Consider the following 22848-nt stretch of genomic DNA (forward strand, 5'->3'; position numbering starts at 1 on the left):
GATTCTCTGTGCATTGTACTTGTCATTAGTTACCAAATTGGAAGATCCTTGTTCTGTTTCTTCAGCTCTGTGGAAAAAAAATCAGCCTCCCAATGAACCCACTAGCATGCAGGTGTCAGTGCTGTGGCTTGCATACTGTTTCCCCGGTGCTCTGCCCTTCGGAAGGAAGGACGGGGCGAATGTTCATGCGCTCTCGAAGCCGATGCTACAACTCAGTCCACTAGGTGACAGTGAACTAACTTTCTGGGTGGTTACTCAAAACTATTCATAAGCTATGAAGTACCTCAGCATAAACTCAGTATATAGTAGCAACAGCCAGTTTTTAGTGACTTATTTTAACTTAGAGAACACGATGTGAAGTAAACTTTTGCTAAGCCACCTCATTAACTTAGTGCTTGTGTAACTCTGCAAGTCTCAGATGTTAAATCTGAAGCTTAGCCCTTTCAGTTATATTACTAAGGCGTGCTTTAAAAGATAAAACTATTCAATATTTACCCGGTTTGTAGTTGCTATATTATGTAACTACAGGTATATCAATTACTATGTAATACTCCGTTTCCAGTAATGCAAACGCTTGTAATTACTTGAATAAGTTTTATTTGAACTATGAATACTTTTTTACATTTAAGGAATATTTAAATGGAAAACTGATAGCATCTTCTAAGTCTAAGCTTAAATCTTGGCCCATGTACAAAATCCAAAGCTGTCTTATCCACATCAACTTGGTTATTTTTCTACATTCAGAATGTACTTAAAGACCTTTGTTACTTTTTCCTGCATTATTGAATGTTTTCTATCCTTTTATAGTCTTTCTTTTCTCATCTCGGCTCTACTCTTAGGTCTGATTTTTAACAACTGTAATCCACATTATAAACTGTCCTAACCTATAGGGCAGGCAGACAGGAGATGGAAATAGCAGTAAATTGTCTTAATTTTTCTTTGAAGCACTACAGTACTTTCTTTTCAAGTCTGTTTAAATGGTTGTGCCATGAAATGCATCTTATACAGCCACTCTGGATAAGCAATATATTGTACTGTAAATATAGCAATTGCTGTCATAACTTGGAGTTAAAATGTCTGGATGGTAACTAGTGCCTGTCTAATATTAAATTGGAAAAGAGCATAGGTCTTCATCTTATGGTGCTGTTTCAAAAGATATTTCTCCTATTTTGATTCTAGGAAATTGTGAAAATTTGTGGAGAAAATGTTACTATGCTACATTGAGATCCAAACCGTGATTTTTGGTTTATCTGTAAAGGATGTCCATAAAACCCATTGTTTTTGGTTTTCAATGTAATTGTAAATATGTGAAACTGTATTCATGTCATTGCTGTGTCTGACACTAATGTGGTGATAGTGGGGGGCAAGAGGGAGGGAGGGAGAGGATATGCAACAAAATACCACTAATTTTCCCTAATGGAAACCCACTGCAAATTAGTGAATGGTGTGAATTGCAGCCTGGTTGAAGTGTTTGAATGAAAATTAATGGGAAAACATCAGCTTCACAAGTGAATGAATGAATAAATGCAATAAAAGGCTAATAGACAACAATATTACTCTGTTTATCACTTTGAATCACTGATTAGTTTTCTTTTGCTATAAACTTGAATACATGCATTACATAATTTGTAAAATTAAGCTTACGTAGAGACCTTGCTACCACACTAATAAAATTTTTCCCTTTTTGTGAGATAAGAGGTTTGTAGAATAGCGAGATTCTTTTATATGTTGAACCTTAATTCTGTTCCTAATGGTGAAAGTGCTGAAGTAATGTCACTGTGATCTAGTACTTCGGTATATGCATAAAATGGCAGTTCTGTATATCCTTTTGGCTAACTGTAAATATAAATGTTTCATATTAGTGTAGTTGAATTTTTGAGGTACAGCCCTTTGTGTGAGATTAGAAACATTTATTTCTAAGGACTTGTAAAAAAAAAAAAAAAAAAAAAGTATTTTCAATAAAAATCCCTACCTCACCTGTTTTGCAGAAATTATCCCATTTCCTATGTTTAATTTTCCAATTTTATCTGTAAACATGAAGATCCCCTTTCAGTTATTGGCAAAACCCTGCTGGTTTTCATCAAGTGAAACAAATGTTGGATTGCTTAAAAATTAGGTATAATTTGTTTCCTTTGCCTCCTTTACGTGATGGATCAGGTTTGGGAACATGTGCGTTCTAGCAATCGCTCCCTCGCCCCGCCGCAGGGTGGAGAGCCTGTACGCTCTCGTGTCCTTGTGTGGTGTCTGACAGGGCTTGGAAGGTTGGTTTGGGGGGGGGCAAGTGGGGGCGGGTGAAAGGGATGGATGTCACGGGCCTGACAAAGATATTTGAAAGACCCTAAGGGAAAAGTTCCTTATCTTTGCTTGGCATAAAGGATATGGAGCAAGCAAATAATTCCCAAATAATTTTTTTTTTAACTGGGATGTAAATGCATGTTCCCATAATGAGTTCTAAAAGTAAATGTGTTAAAAGCCTTAAGTTATGCCAAAAGAACTAGCTAATTCATCCTTTCTCTTAAATAATTAACTGGTTACATCTTTACTTAAAAAAAAAAAAGTGATACTAGCATGAGTCCTCTCACCTTGTTCCAAGGAATGACGGTGGTCCTTACCCAAATCAACTTTTTCCCCCACCCCTTATATTTAAGTTCCTTTATATTCCTGCACTTTTAACTACACCCTGTTCAAAGATGTTGTGTTCTTTGACAATAGCTGTAAAAGTGACTTTCTGAAGATGTTGCAAGGCTGTGGGAATGTCTCCAAGACTGCTCCCAAACCGTGGCAGGAAGTATGGGAAGAGGGGTGCGCTGCCTGGCGCACGTACAAACCCCTCCTCAGAGCCCTCCCTGGCCCTCTCCGTAGTGTCACTGGGGTTTTTACTTACGTGTAGGAACCAGAGTTTTGACAGGAGGTTTCTATAAATGATGCCAGTTCCTGCTCAACTCTGTGGAGGAGCTGTGCAACTTGGCACTATTTTTGAACCTGAATCATCTCAAAAAATTGTGGGTTTTCTGGGCTTGATGTTTACTTCCTTGAGAAGAAAGGCTGATACATATATTCTAAGATGAACATTTTTATTTAGTACAGCTGTTTGCAGTTTCAAGACCAGTAAAAACAGTTGAGTTGGCATGCCAAAGAAACCTGACTTTTCCTGAGATTTGAACAATAGCTCGGAGCTTTAAAATTTACTGCATAAAAGAAACACTAGGTATCCACTACAAAGATAAAAGGACACATACTTTCACATTCTTGACTTTAACCCCCAAATCTTGAGGAAACCTTGTATTACAGTAACGTAGTCACAGCCTGCAGCCTTTATAATGGGTTCTTCCCTTCTCATTTGCTCCTGGCCAGTATTTTTTTAGAAATGAAGGAAGGCTGTGCCCTTTTTTAAAACAATATTTATAGCAGGGCAAGCCTTACTATACATACATAAGCAAGTATGTCCCTTTTCCCTTAACTGTACTGCTTTTCACTGAAAAGAACTTTTTTTAAAGAGGTTTCTCACTTTTTCCCTTATTAAATTTGATACCTTATTAAAGACATCTAAATTACCTGAATTTTGATGTGAAAATCTATGCTCTCTTTAAGTAAGAACTATGCAAAGTTAGACTTTATTATAGTATATTCTACTAACTTGGACRCAGTCTAGAGACCCAAGGCACACTAAATCAACATATTTCTTTCTCTAGCTGTGCCCAGGACAGGGCTGGGATGCAACTACACCTCCCCTAATCTCCAATGTGTTTAAAGCAAAAAAAACTTTGTTGTAAGAGCTGGCTTTAAACAATATCCTCATTCTGTAAGTCTGAAATCTGGTTAAACAAGAGCAAAAATGTACTTTCAGATTTCAATACATGCTCAGGTTAATGTGTTATAAACCTTTTCAGATGGAGACTAATTTTAGTGTTCTTAGCTAGAAGGAACGTTACCTTTAAATTCTAATTAATAATTTTAATATTGGAGAATTATCAGACTTTACCAACAAAAATGCTAGTTTTGCTTATAAAGACACAAATGCATAAGGTGTAGGTTTTTTATAACTTAAATTTGGAGTTTTCACTTCATTAGCTGCACATCCTAGAGCATTCCCATTCTTTCCCCCCATTTATGATTGTCATCTCAGTATCATTTCATGCTAATTAAAAGGTCATATTTACTTTGCAGCTTCTTTGGAGACACAATCCAAGAAGAATTAATATATATCATGGAATTATGTACATCCCACTTCAGATCATATGTCAGGGCTCCTACCTTTATTCTGCAAGTTACTTTAACATGAAGATGTTCAAGTTCCCATGGATTTTTGGCAAGAGGATCAACCAGTATCTTCAAAATGGAACTGACAACTGTTTGAACTGTGAAAATGACTGTGGTGTTAGGATTTCTCTTGTACTGGCATAATGTTCTCTCATTGTTATCATGCGGTATTATACCTATAGAAAATATTAATAAAGAATTTTGCTAGAAGTACTGCTTTCTCCTCGCTTTTTTTTAAGTTTAGACCAAACAACTTTCTAAAGTCAGACTACTGGAATAAAACTTGGAAGTGATTTAAGTAATTAAAATGTTTAACTCCATGGGGAAAGAGGAATTCAAACTTTTTGCTGCATTCCTTCTTTCCATTTCGTAGAACACCACTTTTTTATATTTCTGCTGGCACTGAAGTCAGGGTCTGGAACCGGTGAGGTCTCAGCCCTCAGCAGTTACAGGGCTGAGTTTTACTGCACTCATTCCTGGAACCTAGGCGCTCGCAAAGGCATAAGGTTCACAGTGTTTTGATGGTTTCTACAATGTCTCACTCTCCTGAAGTCATGAATATAAAATGTATTGAGGAATAAACCTCATCAGAAAGAGGACAGTCTAAATACTTCTTTCAACCTAAATCTTTGTTTTATTGAATATAATATCAGGTGTTCTTCAAGTTTTATTTAATTTCATGGAGTTAGTAGTAGCTAGCTATACTAACTGTAAAATTTATTTTTCCCAGTGCAGGTCATGACTAATATACATCACCTAATTACAGTGCTAAGTCAAGTGTTTTTCAAAACAGTTCAAATTCACTGTTCTGTTCAGGTCAAGGATATTCAAAATGGCAGCAGACCATTTAGTGATTCAAACAGCGAGGCCAGTGAAGAGCCATGAAGGTGATTAAGGGACTGAAGCACCTGACATAGGAGGAGAGGCTGCGAGTTGGGGCTGTTCAGCCTGGAGAAGAGATGGCTCGGGGCATGGGGGGGTTAATCATCGATGTGTACAAAAACCTGATGGGAGGGAGTGAAAAAGCAGCAGCCAGACTCTTCTCAGTGGCGCCCAGTGACAGGACAAGAGGCAATGAGCACAAATTTAAATATAACAAGTTCCATTTAAGTGCACGAAAAAAAGCCTGTTTTACTGTTAGAGGGACTGAGCAGAGCAACAGGTTGCCCAGAGAGGCTGTGGAGTCTCCATCCTTGGAGATGCTCAAAACCCAACTGGACACAGCCCTGAGCAACCTGCTTTAGTTGACCGTGCTTCGCGCACAGGGCTTTTGGCACCTGCGATGCTTTCTTGCTGATAGCAAGGAAACGGGCATTCCCAATTTACCTTCTTTTTCATGGACTGGTGATAGTTTTTTCTTTTCTTTTTTTTACATATGGTCCTGTGTTCTTTTCTGAAAGCATACTTAAGTTTCTAAAGAGCATATGGTGAATGAATGCCCACTCCAATGAGCATATATGTTGAAAATAAAGTTAGTTTAATCATATTGCTGTCTAATAATAGACATCTCATGCACAATTGATCTCTGGTCAGTTATGCTGTCACTTTTAAGTCCAGTTCCATCTGATCTTTTTGCAAAGTGGAAACATGCTTTATATGGAAGATATATACTCATTTGGCAAGAGTTTTGAAAAATTCACTGTCTTCCTTTCACAAAGGGATGTTCCAGCAACTGCAGAGCAGAAGGGCGTTCATGTTGATCTCTGCATTAAGGGTTTGAAAAATCAGTACATGAACATGCATGCCTGTGATGTAAGTGTTCATAAAATCTAAATGCAAGCTTAGCTTTTTTTTTTTTTTTTTAGCAGTATTTATAGGAAGAGACTGTTGGCACTTATGAATTATAGAAGTAAAATAGTTTATTACAGAAATTTTTCTTTGTTCCTCTAAATTCTTCTTAAAACTTGGATAATTCTGCTAATGTGGCTATTTTGGGTGCACCAAATATGTCTTTAAGGAGGGTGACAACTATCTGTTTGATCTGGTGTCAGTCAAAACCTTTTTCTTCTTTAATATAGCTGAGGCTGTTCTGTCATTTCCAATCAACCAAATTCTCGTTAAGAAGATCATTTGGAATTACAGTAATGCTAGAACCAAGGAGTTTGGGTGTTTTCAACCACCAGTTTGGAGGAAATGGAGACAGGAAGAACATAAAGGACACCAATTTCTTAAATAATAAACTAGCGGGAAAGATGAGATGAAGGAGGCATTTATCTTAGGACATGGTGAGATCATATATTAAAACTTTGCCACCATATGTGCATTCTGCTTTTTTAAAGGATAAATGCTTTACTAAAAATGCTTTATATCTGTATGCTTCCTGCTACCTAACAATTCATTTTACCTTTTAAACACTATTCTCTCTGTACTGAAATACATATTATGTCTATATTTAGAGTCAGCGATTTTTCTGGATATTGTTAGGTATTTCACAGTACTCCAACAGGCATGAGACTTCAGGTTTCTGGCCTCCAAGGCCAGTGTTTCACCCACTAAATGACACACACCTCTCTAGTGTCCAAGTGTCTCTAGGAAAAAGGCTGCTATTAATTTCAGTAGAATACCTGTGGAGGTCAGGAGCTTAGCTCTTGAGATCTATAGTACATTTAAAAGTCTGGGACAAAGTCAACATTTAAAACAAAATAAACACCTTAAAAATAATTCTCACGATGGGTGAATGCTAGCTTTTAAAATATACAGAATTTTCTGTTTCAAAAAACTATGTATTTCCTGTACTGGCAGTGGCAAGAAATTTTCTCCTGCAGAAAAAAAAGCATTATGTGAAAATTCTTTCTGTTAGAATACTGTCCTGAAAACAACAAAACAACATGCTAAATGTAGGCTAGATCCAACCAACAAGAGAGCTGATCTGCAAGACTTTTCACTGAAGTTAATCCAGCATTTTGTCTAAAACTCAGTGGTGCCATGTGGCTGCCTGAAAATTATAGGGCAAGTTATGTGCTGAATATAAGGCCTAGGAAAACAGAATTTGTGACTTTTGTTCAATACCATCATAGATGGTAAAACTATTATATGCACACTATTATTTTGAAGCTTTCCTGAAATGTTAAAAAAACTAAACGTTTGCAATACACTTGTCCTACATAGCCAAATGTACCATATAGGAGGTAACTTAAGCTTCCATCAGTAGTCTCCACCATTCAAACTATCTGATTTTTTCCTTTCCTTTTTCAGTTAAAAATCTACATACCTGGTTAGACACGCATGCACAAAATCCACTGCAGTTCTGGAGAATCGATCAGGTAGGGAAGGCATCAGTCCTCTGTGGGTCCCAATATAGAACATGGCTGCTATCCTATCCATGGAAGCCAGCGGCGGTTTTCCCGTTGCCATCTCAAATACGGTGCAGCCCACACTCCAGATGTCTGATTTTCTTCCATATCCAGACTCATTAATAACTTCTGGTGCCATCCAGTACGGAGTCCCGTGCACAGACTTAAGCATCTCACTGTGCGTGCCGTTGAGGCTTGCCCAAGCTAAACGCTTGGCACAGCCAAAGTCAATTAGCTTCACTATACCATTTGGCATGAGCATAACATTATTGCCTTTGATATCTCTATGTACCACACAGTTGTCATGCAAGTATGCAACCCCTTGTAGAATTTGTTTTGTATATTTACAAAGGACAGTTTCTGGCAATGGACCAAAACGATTAATAATACTAGAAATTGAGCCACCAGGAACAAACTCCATGAAAATGCTTACAATGTTGTCTTCCAGACAAGTTCCTAAATAAGTTACAATGTTGATATGCTTCAATGTCTTCAAAAGATCAACTTCCTCTTGCAACTTCTGATACTCCTTTTCTGTAGTCAGTTGATCTGAGGTATCCAAAACAACCTGTTTCACAGCTATTAATTGACCCTGGCTTGTCAGACCACAGTACACCTGCAATGAAACTAGCATTTATTAAAATGAAACATGAACTATAAAATATATTTACTTTTTTTTTTAAGTATCTTTGCATTTGTTTAGGACTCATTTGTATAATCCAAAATATTATTTGTCTAATAGGACAACAGTCAGTTACAAGGTAAGATGTAGCTCAAAGATGACCAGTGTGTCTCAAAACATATTCAGATTTCAACTTACCGTGCCATAGGCTCCTTTTCCAAGCACCTCACCTCTCGTCCACATGATAGGCTCCTTGTTAGTCAAACTGCTTTCAGATAATTTAGTAGATTCTTCAAAGTTTAGCAGATCACTTTCTTCATTTGACACCAAAAAGGCTTCACTGTAACTCTGCTTGAAAGATGACGGTCAGTGTGGGGAGAAGGCAGGGAGGAAGATAAAGGTTTCATATGGCCATTACATTTTTTATAAGAAATAATTTTTCTTCTGGCATGACTCTTCTATAGGTTTTTATATAGGCCCATTGCCCAGCTCACTGATATGATGGCTATACTATGTAAAACTATGTAAATAGTTTCAAGTGTTTATCACAATAGTGTATAACCAGAGCATTATAGCATGGCATCTTTTTGCCATTAAAATGAAGTCAGGTGAAAAGAACACTTAGAAGAGTAGGATATACACCTGCTTCCTGCTATTTTTTGCCACGAAGCTACAGTTTGCTAAGCTGAAGGGTGACTGTGACTATAGCATTGCTCTAGATAAAATTATTTAACCCAAGCCTGATGAAAACAATTTGGAGATTACCTTACAGGAAGAGAAAAAAGGACAACAATTTCTCCATCTAGCTATCAAACACTAGTGAGAATGGAGATATAGCCTGCATCATTGTCAGCAGAAGCATAAGGAAGTGTATCTACATGTAGTGAAAGAAATTTCCTTATAGATTTGTCATTTAAATAGACAAAAAGCTAAATGGGTCAAGGAGAAGCAGTACTGGTAGATAAGCAACCTAGTGGGTGCTGAGTGAGCTGGGTAGCAGAATCTAAAAGCCTTCTGATTTTGGACCAGCATCTTTCATCTAAGCAGTTTTAATTTAAGCATAACATTTTAATTAACATAAACTAAATAGTATGTCTGATAAGCCAATACTTGGAGTCATGTCTAGAACAGTATCTGGTGGGTCTCAGAGACTCAAGGAAGCTGCCCATATAGATACTGGATACTCAAGAGCCATTTGTTGTTTCTTTTCATATTTCTTAGGGGTCAAGACCTCAAATGCTTTTGCCTTGGTCCAAAGGCAAAAGCCTTTTTTATATGTGCTCTTGGGCTGAAATAGCCCCTTCCTTTTATTCACCTCATTTTTTTCAGTTTATCTTGATGGCTCACGTTAGCCATGACAGCTATTCCTGTCATGCCCGAGTACAGTCTGGCTGGTGTCCTGACAGGTGGTCTCTGACATGGATATCCTCCAGGGATACTCAGTGGGCAGCTGGGCCAGGAAAAAAAAGACTTGATCATTAATGAGCACATACTACTTACTACCATTACCTAATTGACTGCTATTTTCTTCATTAATATTAAGACTCATCATCCAAACCTGTGCTGTAGCACCACTCAAAGGAACTAGCAAGGTACAAGGAATTACCTTCTCTAGAGCACAGTTTACAGTCTCGCCATCTCCATTCACCATGCTTCTTTCTTCTTTAGGATGTGTATTTTGAACTTTCGGACCTGTATTTTTTTTTCTTGAAGGGATGATGTCTTTTTCTTCAAGCACTAGCAATTCTGCTGCCAGACAACAAAGCAAGTCATCAGTCAGGTCCTTATTATCTGCCCAGGACAGAATGTTTTGACTTGTCTGGAAAATGGGGCTTGTAGCATTTGTTGTCTGAATCACTGAAGGCTGAGCCAATTCATTTGGCAAATTACTATTTTGAGGTGTGTGCGCCCAACTTTGATTTAATGCTTTTGCAGGGGATTGACACTCTGGTCTATCTGAAAAGGGCAAAGCTTCACATTTATTTATAGTCTTGCAGGAGGTCTGCTTTGATTCCAGGCCTCTGAAGCTGTCCATATCCACTATGCACTGGGGTACACATAAGTTCTGGTCTGTTGTTAATAAATTGCTATTTAGAGCAACACATTCTGAGTCTTTATCAGGGAATTGAGGAAGATTCTGATTGCAGGTAGCAAATACCTGACTGCTGGATACATCCTGAAAGTCTAAAGACTGCTCCAAAGAGACTTCCTTAATAGTTGATAAGTTTGAATTTGAAAATTTTCTATTTTGCTCAGTTGATTGTGAAAACTCCTCTAAAAATGGAAGCTGATGGTCTTTGTCTTCATGAAACAATGTTATGCTCTCTGAAGTCTTTATTGGACAATCTGGACTAGAAATTATCACACTATCTTGCTCCATGTTGCTATCACTCAACTCCGTACTTTGGTCTTTTGGAGTTAAGCCTTTCTGCTTTCGTTTAGTGTCAGGAATGGTCTTCTTTGGCTTAGAATACATTCTCTTTTGAGTATTTCTTACTCGGCTGCTTTCTCTTCCTTTATTGCAGGTAGATTTGCAGGTATTAGCAGTGCATCTCCCAGGTGGAGCAGAACAAACATCCCTATAAAATCTGTTCTCATGTTGATCAAGTTCACGCATGTGGGAATAGACAGGAGTTCCAAACATTTCATAAATTCCTGGGCCTTTGTCATTTGAATTTATTTTCCTGAACATGTCACTGTATTTCAGATCTATGAAACCTGAAGCAGACTGGGCACGTGGTAGAGAGAGAGGAGTGGCAGATTTCTTTAAAATAACTGCATTTTTGCAACTGCAGGGAAAACCTTGCTTTTTAGTCTTCTGAGCACTCTGAGCAAAATGGTATTTGTCTACTTGAGGCATCTTTTTTTGACACTTTAGAGAAGTCTCAGATTTCATGTGTGGCAGTTCTAAAGATGGGAAAATCTGACTCTTGGCACTCATCTTGTGTGTGTTACGTTTTGTGGAACTCTCATCAGAAACAACTAAGTCTTCAGATATGTTGCTCCTCGTTTTAGACTTGGATGAATATTTATTTCTATTTATCTTTATTTTACTTTTGTCATTTTCTTGACGAGCAAGAATGTTGAAGCTCTGACTAGCATGAGGAGGCAGGCTTCGGATGACACTCTTTTTTCTGGTAGGTTGTTTAGCAATGTGTAGTTCCCGTGCTGGTTCTTGTTCAAAGAGTGTAACATGGACAAGAGGTACAAGTTTACTTTGGTCTTTTGCAGTTACTTCTGATATTGCTTCCTTTTCTATTTCAAATTCTAAGAGACAAACGCTATTTTCTGTTTGCTTTCCAGAAGGATCTTGCACTTCTACTCTGGGAATTATTTCAGTTACAGAATGATCTTCTAAGACATGGCAAGCTTCCATCACTTCATTTGTACAGGAAAAATCCAAATCATGATTGTCAAGCACAAAGTTCGTACTCTCAGGATCTTCATCTGGCCTGGAATCCAGTAGCATCCCTGTAGCATCTCCTTCTACACCAGTTCTAAGGGAATTCTCCACGAGTTTTTCATTATTTCTGGCTCTTAAGGTGTCTGCATTGTTTGAAACAGGACATAGGGCTGTAAATATTCCACAGTTTATCTGAGTGTCACCTGAGGTCAAGTAGGGATAACTATCATCACCAAACCTGTCTTGTGTCATAATATTGACATTCTTACAAGTAATTGAAAGCTGGTATTTCATCAGGTCATTCTTTTCAGTATTAGTAGCTACATCAGCTTCCTTACATTTTAAATTGTTTTCATTTTCTTCTTTCTTGTCTTGAGGATACTCACAACAGTTACCCATGCTGAAGGAATAAAGGTCTTTTCTTGGAGTAAATTTATCAGAAATACTAACCACAGTCAAGTCTGATGACTTTTGAGCGTGCAATAGACTGTCTAATTGATACTGATAAAATTTAGCAGTTGGTTTTATAGGCAGAGGAATAGAATTCATAATATTCAAAATATTTCTGTTGTTGATGCTTTTGTTGACATTATCTTCTAGAGGAGCAAGCTGAATTGTCCTTACAGGTTGAAAAGTCAATGGTGGCAGATGAAACTGTAATTTCTGTGAAAATATTAATAACTTGCTACACAGCATATACATATAAAAATCTAACACCTAAGAACCAAGTAGGATAAAAAAACAAAAAACAACTATTCTTTGATACTTTCCCATAATTAACCCACTGTGAAGTGCAATAGCAACGCCCCGAAAAAAAGATGTGATTTTTCTTACATCCACAATTATTTCTAAGTATTCAGTAGCAGGGAAAGTGGGGTTCTTGCTATGAAGCACATGTCACTACTTATGATGCAAAAATAATAAGCTTTGTACACTCATACATTTGTCATACATCTCATCCCTTAATAGTTATGACTTTGTTATATGATTTCTGCATGTTTGCTATAGGAATTCAAAGGCTGGTCAGTTATTTCATGTACTAAAAAATTTCTTTCTTGCTGTGCACTTTCACTGAATGAGAGAGCCATTCTTACGTTGATGTTTAAAATCACCTCCAAGAGTGTCCTGACACTAGTAAATTATATTCCCAATTAAATTAAATCTCATGCAAGCCATTTTTAAAAAGCAAAAATTATAATACTATAACAGAATGCCAATTAATCCATTGAGAAATTATTTTAGATTATTTCTAGGTTTTAAAAGATATTATTATAAATCTGAACATATAGCTTCTCAATAAGTCCAGTGTAGTCTTATAAAATTCCATCAGCCATGCTAGGTGGGTCACAGATCCTGCTCAAGGAGTCATTTGTTGGAAGCTAGCACAATCTTCACTACACTTTGTCAATGAAGTTAAATGGAAAGTTATCTAAAGGAAAGTTTTTATATGGCATTAACTGAGAAGTCTGTTGTGTTTAGGATGTATTTTTTTATTGCTCCCTTCTTCCTTCCCTTCCCTTCCCATTAGTTGAAAGGCACCATATATTTTTGAAACAGAAGACTTGAGAATTTGAGTACTTTGTTGTGATTATTCAGATGACTAGGGTAAAAATAATTTTCTCAAAATTATTTTTATTCTTAATTTATAGGAAATCATATAAGCCAGAAGAATATACTGTATATTTACATGCAAAAGAATACAATAAAATAGTTACACAGTCATATGTTTTGAGTACTCATTTGCACATCTATATTCAAAATCAGTTTGCAATCTGCAGGAAATTTTTGTTTGCATTCCAGGGCAAACTGAGGTCTGAATGGGCCAGGAAGTGCAGTGAGTGCTGTTTTGAAATTTACAGTTCAGACAGCTTTGTCTAGTCTGCATGGCTTTAATCTGAATGCTCAGTTTATCCCAAATGATATGCCTCTAGAAATCAGCAGATCCTAACACGTGAAATAAAGCTGTATTAAATCATAATGAGGTCAAATAAATGATTTTTCTTAAACATTACCCTCAATTTGAAATGTTTTTTTCTCCATAGCCCTTTTATGATCTTTATCAGAACTCACAATATTATTTCTAAGTTCCTTGCTTTTTTCCTGTGAACACTGTTGTGTTCTGTAACAGGTCTGCTACAGTACACAGATGATTCAGTAAGACAAGTCCTTTGTACTAATGACGGTTAATTAGTTTCTATAAAGACCAGATTCTCCTTTTTCGAAGTACAGTATGTTTGATCTTTTCTAAGTTTTAGGGCTGACTGGGTGTGAGCAGTGAGTCATGTAAAATTGCTAGTATCATTGAAAGTACAGAAGTAACTACAAAAACTGTTTGTCAGGAATCCTATTTATACTTATTGCAAAATTTCATGTGAAATATGTTTAATAATTTACAAGACCTTATTTTTTACTTGCTAACACAGTAAGTTTCAGCAAACATCTAATATCAATTGTTTTTCATATTCTATTTGGCTTCAATTTTCAATTACCACTCAATACAAGATTTTTATTTTTTTTTACAGCAGCTAAACTAGACACCTAACATACAGGATGTGCACACCTGAAAATAGTTTACATACTTACACCTTAAAAGCTCTGTAACTTTTTAAATTATCAACTCCCTACTTCCAAGAATCCTTGATGTAACACCTAACTGACAAATTTGTTGATATACATACGAAGATTTGCTGATATACATATATATATATATATATATATATATGTAAAAATACCTGATGTTCATCTGCAAAGCTGAAAAGCAAGCAGAGGAAGCTATCTGTAGTTCTTCTGCATTGCTATTTTAAAAGTTTTGAAGGCATATAATACTTTTAATTTAGTGTTCAGTTTTACACATAATACCATCTTACCTCAGTTCTCTTATTCCTGGCTTTTAGCACTGTTATATTTAACCCTTAAAAATCAAAACAAATGAAATGTTAGATTGGTATACTTAAACAGACTACAATTTTCATTCATAATTTAATTTCAAAAAGTAGGGTTCTGAGGACTAAGAGTCTATCTGATGGGTGGTTGCGGGATTAGGCTACAAAACTGCTATGCAGAGAAAAGTCATAAGTTGAAATTCGAGTGTGATACTGAATTTTATAATTAAATATTTTATAGAACACAGTAAAATGTGGAAATTTAAAAATACTTTGATTCTAATCATTTGGGGAATTAATTTCTTCTTAATTTCAGATGTTTCCTAACTTCCACACGTGGCTAACTAATTTTGCCAGTATGAGGAAAAAAGTGAAAGAGATGTCATTCTTGTCCCACTCCAATCACTGAGAACTTTATTATACATTTTGTGGGCCCAGAGTTTCACCATACTGGGTAACAGGAATGGTGAAGTCCCTTTTTATGCTCTGTGTCATTCATTCCCCAAATACACACACTCATAGATAAAGAAGAGGGTCAATGTGGTTGAAGCCTACTGTATGTGAAGAAATTAGACATAAAGATAATTTAAATTTTAAAGAAAAATAACTTCTGAGGCTTTGCCACCTCACTTTACAGCAATACATAACTTTATTTAAAAGTTGTGACTTTTAGAATTGAACTTACTTTGTTGTATTTGTGCTTCTATTGTCTGAAATGCGTCTAAATCCATAAGCGATTTTGAAATGCTGTATTCTGGGCATGAGGCCTGTAGCAGAAAGCTGAAGTCAAAGCCACGTCTTATGTTCTCTTCTTTCTTCATGAAGAAAGGTAAGGTGTGCTGTCTCATCTGCAATGCTAACTTCTTTTTATTTGGTAAACATGTCACTTGTTTTTCTGGCCACAGTGTGGACATTGGCGTTACTTGACTAAAAGGCAAAAAAAAAAAAAAAAAAAAAAAACAGTGTGAAAACAAGTGCAAGGAACCTACTCAATTTAAACAGTCCTGTGACTGGGGAATAATGTGAACAACAGGTCTGTAAAATCCAAAAATGCTGGATTATATTTTTTCTCTTAATCCGTTTGATAAGTTAGGGCGCTCTGGCAGCATCTGACTGCATTGCCAGGGATTGACTACAAGTGAAAATTAATGACAAAGAACACTAGACAAAATAACAATAGGAATTGGAAAACACATTGCCCACCTTCCCCTTCTTGACAAAGAATTATTGTTTCCAGCAAATGGTTTTTATGAACAATGAGGAAAATCTGTTAGAAGAACTGTGAATATGAGATGCCCCTTTGTTATTTATAAAATATTCTATGGACCACCTGAAAGAATAGCTGCTGTGTGGGCCAGATGTCTACTTCTGCTACCTGGTTTCTGAAGAATGAAAAATCCAAAAATACAAAAAGATAAAAAATCTGATTGAAAAGAGGTAGAAAAATATAGTCTAAATTTATCCTAAAGGTGTTTCCAAGATAATTGTTGGTTTTCAATTAAGTCAAATGTAGTGTAAAACATGAGGCATATACCACAAGATTTTTCATATTGTACCAAATAATTTGTTCATCTAGTGCAATATCCTGTTTCCAGCAATGACCAATAATTAATGCTGGGATGGAAGAAACACCATACAAACTATATAGCTGTATATAACATAGGGCACTAAGGAAATCTTTTCCTACATGCAGACTAGTTCCTGCTTTGCATCCATTTCTGGATGCCCAACTGCAAATTAAATATTAATTCTACTTACTTGTTCTTTTCCAGAGCTTTGTATGATTGATGCATTTCTTTCATTATTTTATCTGCATTTTGAAGAGCAACAAAAATTCTACAACCTGCAATAGTACATTATTATTACTACCATAAAAGCAATTTAATTCACTGACCAGTAGAAGGCAAATGCACTTATTTTCAGCTATTAAAATATGATAATAAAGATATACATGATGTAGCTATCACAAAAATGTTATGATCATCTCACACACGTAAGATGCATATACGTATTTTCTGTTATAACTTTTAGACGTGCATGCATAAATCTAAACTATTTGTAGATATTTAAGTGCATTAATTCAGTATAATATAAAAGCAAAGAACATTTTAAGAAATTCTAGTTGTAGTCCCTACTTTAGTAGAACAGAAATATAAGAAAAATATTTGCAGAAACTTTAAAAAAGTACAGTGTGTAAAAATAGGAAAGTTATTAAAATCAAACTAAATCTCATGGCTACTCAAAGGTGGAAATTAACCCTGAGTGTGTTTTCAAAGTTTCTTTGTGGTTGTTTGATTTGATAGGTGACCAGATTTCAAGCGAGCATTATCCTTTCTCTTCTTCAGATCCCCTACATTACACCTTATATGTATAAACTTTGGTTAGACTACCTTCTTTGCCTCTGTTCTTGTTTTGTTTGTTGTCAGACATACTGTTCCTCAACGTGTTAAGGTCCCAAAACCTGCAAAAAATGTTTCATTAATTAATTTCCAATTAATGTGCACAAATCAATATTTATATTTCATTTTTTCAGGATCATAAGTAAGACAACAGCAACATTTATTAAGTACTTGATTGAAATGATACAATTTAGCTTAACATCCAGTGCCCCATCCTGTAAATACATAGAAGCAAACAAGCCTGGACACAATCTTTCCTATGTTGCTAAAAACTCAGCACATACTGTGTAGAAACAAGACATGAAAACTGTCAGTATTATTTTGCTGATATCATCCTTACTCTTGGACCAGAAAGCCAACACTTTACATTTGGCAAATAATTGTGTTTTTAATGTATTACTGACAATCTAGATCTGAATTAAATGTTCATCTTTGTCTGTTTCACCTTCAGCTATTCTATTATAAATTTATAAGTACATGCATGGCAATATATTATTTCCAGATTTTTACGAAGGTAAATATTATAGGTGTTTTAAAATCACACACGTTCTAAAACATAACTAGTCACTGTATTATTGCCTTTTCATTGCTGCTGGATTCTGTGACCTGTGCCAGCCATCTGTCTGAATGTGATACAATCAGCTATCAATAACCAAGGCAGAGTCAGCCTATTAGTGTATTAGTAGCAAACTTTCATTTCTCACTTAAAGTGGGTATAGTTTAATTTATTAATTCACATACAGAATATTTATAAACATAATAATTTTCAATCTTTTTACACAATCATAGAAAATTTTAACACATGCATTTCTGCCGATTTTTCTGTGATAAGATAAAAAACAATTCAGTGCTGACTCTAATAATACGTATGTCTGTTGAATTAATAAGGCTACCTGGAATATGTCTGTTTTATCATAACATCAAAAATGGGATCTTATCCACAAGTGTATCCTTCTGTGAGCATCTTAGTACCTCTGTTTGTTAATTTTTTTTTAATTACTCTACATTTATAAAACCAAAACACCTTAAAGCTTATGCTAAATTATTATTACAATCATTTGATATTTTAACTTCTGGTTGTTGAAATATGTGTAATTTGTTTATAAATTTAATGTAACATTCAGTATTTCTAAGGAACCCTGTACTGTTTAGAGTAATAAGCATATTAAATAAGATTTTTTCTACACAGTTATATTTGGGAAATCAGAAATAACCTATATGAAGTTTTAGGCAGTTAATATATGCCATTGTTTGTTCTTGTTTTACAGAACCACATCTATTAAAATACAATTGATTGACTTGAAATTTTACTAAACAGAACAGAAATATTTTATTGCAGTTATTATATTTTACATAAACACATGATTATTCCAAAATGTAAAAGCATTCTGTTAAATATTGTGCAAACCAGAAACACCAAATTAGCAATTTTCCTTTTATTTTGGTCTTATTTGAAGTGTTATACAGACAAACAAAATACACCACATTAAGAACAAACATTTAAGAATATGAAAATGCAAGCGGAATTTTGTATTATTTAGAGTTTGGGCAGGGATTTTGCACAGACGCAGACTGAGGTACCAGGCTTTAAGTGAACTTCAGGACATAGCAGGGAGAAAACATGAACCTGTGCAAACCACCTGCACCATGACCAACTCAGCTGCTACCATGTAGCTCATCTGTCCCTGCGGTGATTTCATATGGTGGACACCAGGCAGGCAAGTGACCTGTGGAGTCTTTCCAAAAAGAGCAATAACATGCTCCTTTACTCCCTCCAGCAGGTTTTTGTGCACACTGATAGATCCCCCTCAGCCTTCTCTTCTCCAGGCTGGGCACTCCCAGCTCTCTCAGCACACCCTCTTATGTCAGATGCTGCCGTCCCTTAATCATCTTCATGGCCCTTGAGGGGCCCAAAATGGACTTGCAGAATGCATGCCATGGATAAAGTCCTTTCTACTAGACATTTACTGCTATGGCAATACAGGCATACTCACAAATACCTTTGAAGAAGAACAACAGTTCTGTTTTTGCAATGTACAGATTGGGAATGTTTGTTAATAGTGTCAGCCATGGAAAAAAGAGACATAGTGGTAGCTCAAGGAAATGAATGACAGAACTACTTACCATCTGTAGTCTGACACTGTAAACTGTTGGCCTTCTGTGAGGGTATATGAGCTCTCTACACTTACATGAGAGACTTAAAAGAGATTTCCATCAGGATTCCCAAATAACGGCTTGCCATTTTTTAGAGTTTGGTTTTACAACCTTGAATCTTTACATGTAGAGATTAATTCATGCACAAACAATTGTTTGCATGATCAGAATTATGCTTTTACAGTATTTCTAAATTCAGGCAGAAATACAAGTAAGAATAATGCTCATTACCTGTGTCTTATTTTTCCATCTTGATGTAATAGGATTTTTTAAGACAGCAAAGTCAAACAACAAACCATTTGAAGAAGTTGCTTCCAGGAAATTAAAACAGAAGATGTTTTCTCTCCTTGCAGATTTATTTTCTACACCTTATGTTACATTCTCATATAGAAGTAACAGTAGACAGCTACTTGCTTGTCTAAACTGTCAGCAAAGTTATAGTAAACAAGACATTACACACAAGTAGTTTAGTTGCAGGAGAATTTAATACTATAGTTTTTGCAGAAAAGAACATGCTTGGGGAACTCAGACATCTGATATCCCTATTATTGCCTCCAATGAGACCAAGATTTCACAACAGATTCAGAGCTGAAAACACACACCTGTGAAGCAGAAGATCTACCTTCTTTTCTCAGATCTAGCATAGATGGTTACATGGTCTTAAAAAGATACATAAGTGCTAGAAACCCTTTTTAACATAGAAACAACATATGCTAACTATCTAGAAGTGTAAAGTTTTATAATATGTATAACACAGTGGGGCATATTTATTTTTGAAATTGCTTTCAGAAATAAAAAGTAGTACATATTTTGAATAGACTGTGCATTTTAAACTCTGCATCTACTGTACCTGTACCTAAATACGACTGGTCAAAAAAAGGTGTTTCTTTCTGAAGAAAAGGATGTCTTTTGGTAAAAAATTGAAAGCTGATAATTTCTGACAAACACTAAAAAGATAAATATAGAACTCCCCCCTCCACACACACACAGACATTTTTAATTAGAAATGCCACTGCTGTGATTTTCAGTTTTAATAAGTTGCTTCATGTCACTATTAACCCCTATGCTATATCATCTGTAAGGCATTATTGAATGTACAATGGGAACGAGCCGTCCCCAAACATTGGTACTTCCAGACAAAGATATTTTAATAGGCATTACCCATAATTAAAAGACTGTAGTAAAACTTTCCCACCTAACTGTATGTTGAAAGCGCTGGATCTCGCCTTCTGGGATAATGTAGCTACGCATGGGCAACCTAGATCCTGTTTACAGTTACCCTTCCTGAATACGGTGAGTGACCACACTGTGAGCTGTTTCATGATTACAAAAACATCTACCCTCTTTTCTAAGGAACCCAAAGATTAACAGTACCATAAAGTTCATAGTGACATAAACAACACAGAAAAATCACAAATTGCAGACTCTTTAAGAAGAAACATGAGGATTAGTCAAAGGATTTGAAGATCTGAAGTTGTAGATAGCTAACTATTACAATAAAATTAATAGGTTTGATGGATACAGCACTTTTCTGAAAAGCACATAAATAATTTCTGTTTACTTTTCTTGAATGACAAGAACACCTAATTTAACTAAAGACAGTGAACTGAAATGAATAAAAGGAAAAACTATCAGTAATACCAGTTAATATATGTATTAGGATGTTCCCCAATGTCTCTATTATTTAGCAAATAATTTATAGGTTAAAAATATACATAAGTATCTTATGTGTATGAATATATATGAATGAATATGAATATATATTTCAAGACATACAAATAACAGAGTCTAACATTCTTATACTGGGTAACTCTGGGTGCTATAGAGGAAGATTATAAAGTCAAAAATGGAAAATTATGTACTAAGACACCCATAAGGATTTCTATTTTCCTAATAGCTAATCAAGAGATGTATAAAATGATAACTTACCCCTTTTATACATGTATATTCTTGCTAATACTATTGAAGAAGGTCAATTTTTTAAACAGCATAAATATCTTACTCTTTTCAGGATTACATGAAATGTTCTATTGCACTGATACATTTTCTATAATGTAGCAGTGAGTTCTGCTGCTAAAGATTGCAAGAAATATATGTTACAACCATTTAAAGTAACTCTGCTCTTTTTCTCACATGCCTATTTCAACACCTCATTGCTTGTCCTTACAGGACTCAGTGGAATAAAGTGATGCTCTATTTTATACAGCTTCCACAGCTAATAATACATAATTTTCAGTATTCATTATAATTTTTATTATAAGTTATTTCAACCTTAGCTACAGTTAAGTTTCCGTCATACAGACCTATTCTAAAACAGTATTTTACTTTGTAAGTGACAAAATAAAGAAATCTTTTTCCATTTTGTACAACCCAGAAATCTCATGCATTTCATCCATACGTTTCATCCTTTTTTCCTTTGTAGCTGAGGCCTCAGTCAGTATCAATGATTACTTGCTGTCAATGGTAAGATGTATGCAAAAGATGGAAAGTAGCAATCAGTGTAGCTGTTTGTCTTTAAGGAACCATCCCCATTACACAGTCACTGAAAAGGGCAGTAGAAAGGAAAGGCTTATGTCGCTTTTGTTAGATTCAGGAGCATTTTTCCATTTGATACTGCCATTCAGGAAAAGAACCAGGCTTTTGCTTCTGATTCTGCTAGCAAAAAACATAATTACTTGAAAGCATGCAACAGCTTTCCCAAGAGACTTACTCATTTATCCTGGATTAAGTTAAAGTTGTTCTAACAGTTTTATATGACACTTTTCATCTGAGGAATGTACATTATTTTATAAATGCTAACACTGAGCTATGTAAAATCCTGGCATCCAACAGAACTGCGATTCTTAGTTTACGGAGGGGGAAACGGGTAAAGAGAAGTTGGCTGTTTTGCCCAAGGTCACGCAACGAATTGTGCAAAAGTAGCAAGAGAAGCCACCATTCTCCATCTCTCGTCCCTGTGCTAAACGCTGTATAATCCATTACAATGTTTATCCACTAAATGGGCCTTTTAGAGTCACATTAGCCAGTGAACTTCTCCAGACTTTGCCTTTTTTTTTTTTCCCCTTTCCTTGGGGTATATAAAAGCTTCATAAATAATAGCTGAAAAGGTTCTGTAAAACAGACGTAAACAGTGTCTTACCCGGTGTTTCAGTAGCGAAGCGTGGAAGCGAAACATCCGTTCCAAGAGTCCTTAAAGAGCGTTTTGGGTCACAGCTGTCTTCCCTCACTGGACAGCATAAACTCACGCCGGGATTCCGCAGACTTTGAGTTTATTTTCTGAATGTTTTCTGCCTGCCGAGCGCACCGTTCCTCCCTCCTCCGGGCTAACCCCTCCGGGCCGCCACCGCTACGAGCGACCGTTTCGTTTACGGGGTGTTGCCGAGGCAACTCTCCCGCGGGGCATCTTGTTCGGAGCGTTTTAATTCACGGAGATCGGGCGGCCCAGGAAAACAAACGCGCCCAAAGCTCAGCCTCCTTCTCGCTCCTCTTTACGCCCTTTTCACGCTTTTAGCACCTCCTTCACTTCTACCGTTTTCTCCTGTGCGTTAAGTCTCCTCATTCTTCTAAGCGCTCACTCCCCCTTACCAGTAAATTCTCACCGATAGCTCTTTATCTCCTTTCAGGCAGCCTTAAATAGTAGATTTGCTGAGCCTTAATTTTTATTTTTATTTTTTTTGGGGGGGGGGAGGAAGGATAAGAGGCTGGAAGTTGGGCTCCGACCGAGTCGTGGAAGGGATGGGTTTGTTCGCGCCCCTGGCGGCGCTAGGCGGTTTCGGGGATCAACCGACGCCGGCGGCGCCGTAACGGCCCGCGGAAGCTCCCTCAGGCTGCGCCG

General features: G+C 36.2%; 2 protein-coding genes across 15 annotated transcripts in view; one reads left to right on the plus strand and one right to left on the minus strand.

Annotated features, from left to right (window-relative positions):
• CCNT2 (cyclin T2) overlaps positions 1-1692 on the plus strand; it is a 26093-nt gene extending 24401 nt beyond the window's left edge. For all 14 annotated transcript variants that reach the window (XM_026089095.1, XM_026089108.1, XM_026089097.1 and 11 more), the window contains one exon: positions 1-1692. This exon is cut by the window's left edge. The gene's annotated coding sequence lies outside the window, so the exon portion shown is untranslated.
• A 4204-nt stretch (positions 1693-5896) lies between these two features.
• MAP3K19 (mitogen-activated protein kinase kinase kinase 19) lies at positions 5897-19101 on the minus strand. The gene is made up of 9 exons (XM_026088973.1): positions 19049-19101; positions 16851-16921; positions 16219-16303; positions 15146-15387; positions 14446-14489; positions 9782-12232; positions 8374-8526; positions 7472-8169; positions 5897-5963 (listed from the first exon to the last, which is right to left on the minus strand). Exons 1-9 carry the CDS (start codon positions 19099-19101, stop codon positions 5897-5899), a joined length of 3864 nt encoding a protein of 1287 aa, XP_025944758.1.
• Between the last annotated feature and the right edge of the window lie 3747 nt (positions 19102-22848).

This window comes from Apteryx rowi, unplaced genomic scaffold (assembly GCF_003343035.1).
Source record: "Apteryx rowi isolate R43461 unplaced genomic scaffold, aptRow1 scaffold_8, whole genome shotgun sequence".
NCBI lineage: Eukaryota > Metazoa > Chordata > Aves > Apterygiformes > Apterygidae > Apteryx > Apteryx rowi.

Bases quoted from the DNA above. Each gene is read 5' to 3' on its own strand.
- MAP3K19 (XM_026088973.1), bottom strand. From the start codon at position 19,101: ATGGCAAGCCGTTATTTGGGAATCCTGATGGAAATCTCTTTTAAGTCT. The intron at 14,490-15,145 runs GTAAGTTCAATT...TTGATTTTTAAG, and splicing joins AGAAGCACAAATACAACAAA to GGTTAAATATAACAGTGCTA. The intron at 5,964-7,471 runs GTATGTAGATTT...CCCTTAATGCAG, and splicing joins GTGCATGCGTGTCTAACCAG to AGATCAACATGAACGCCCTT.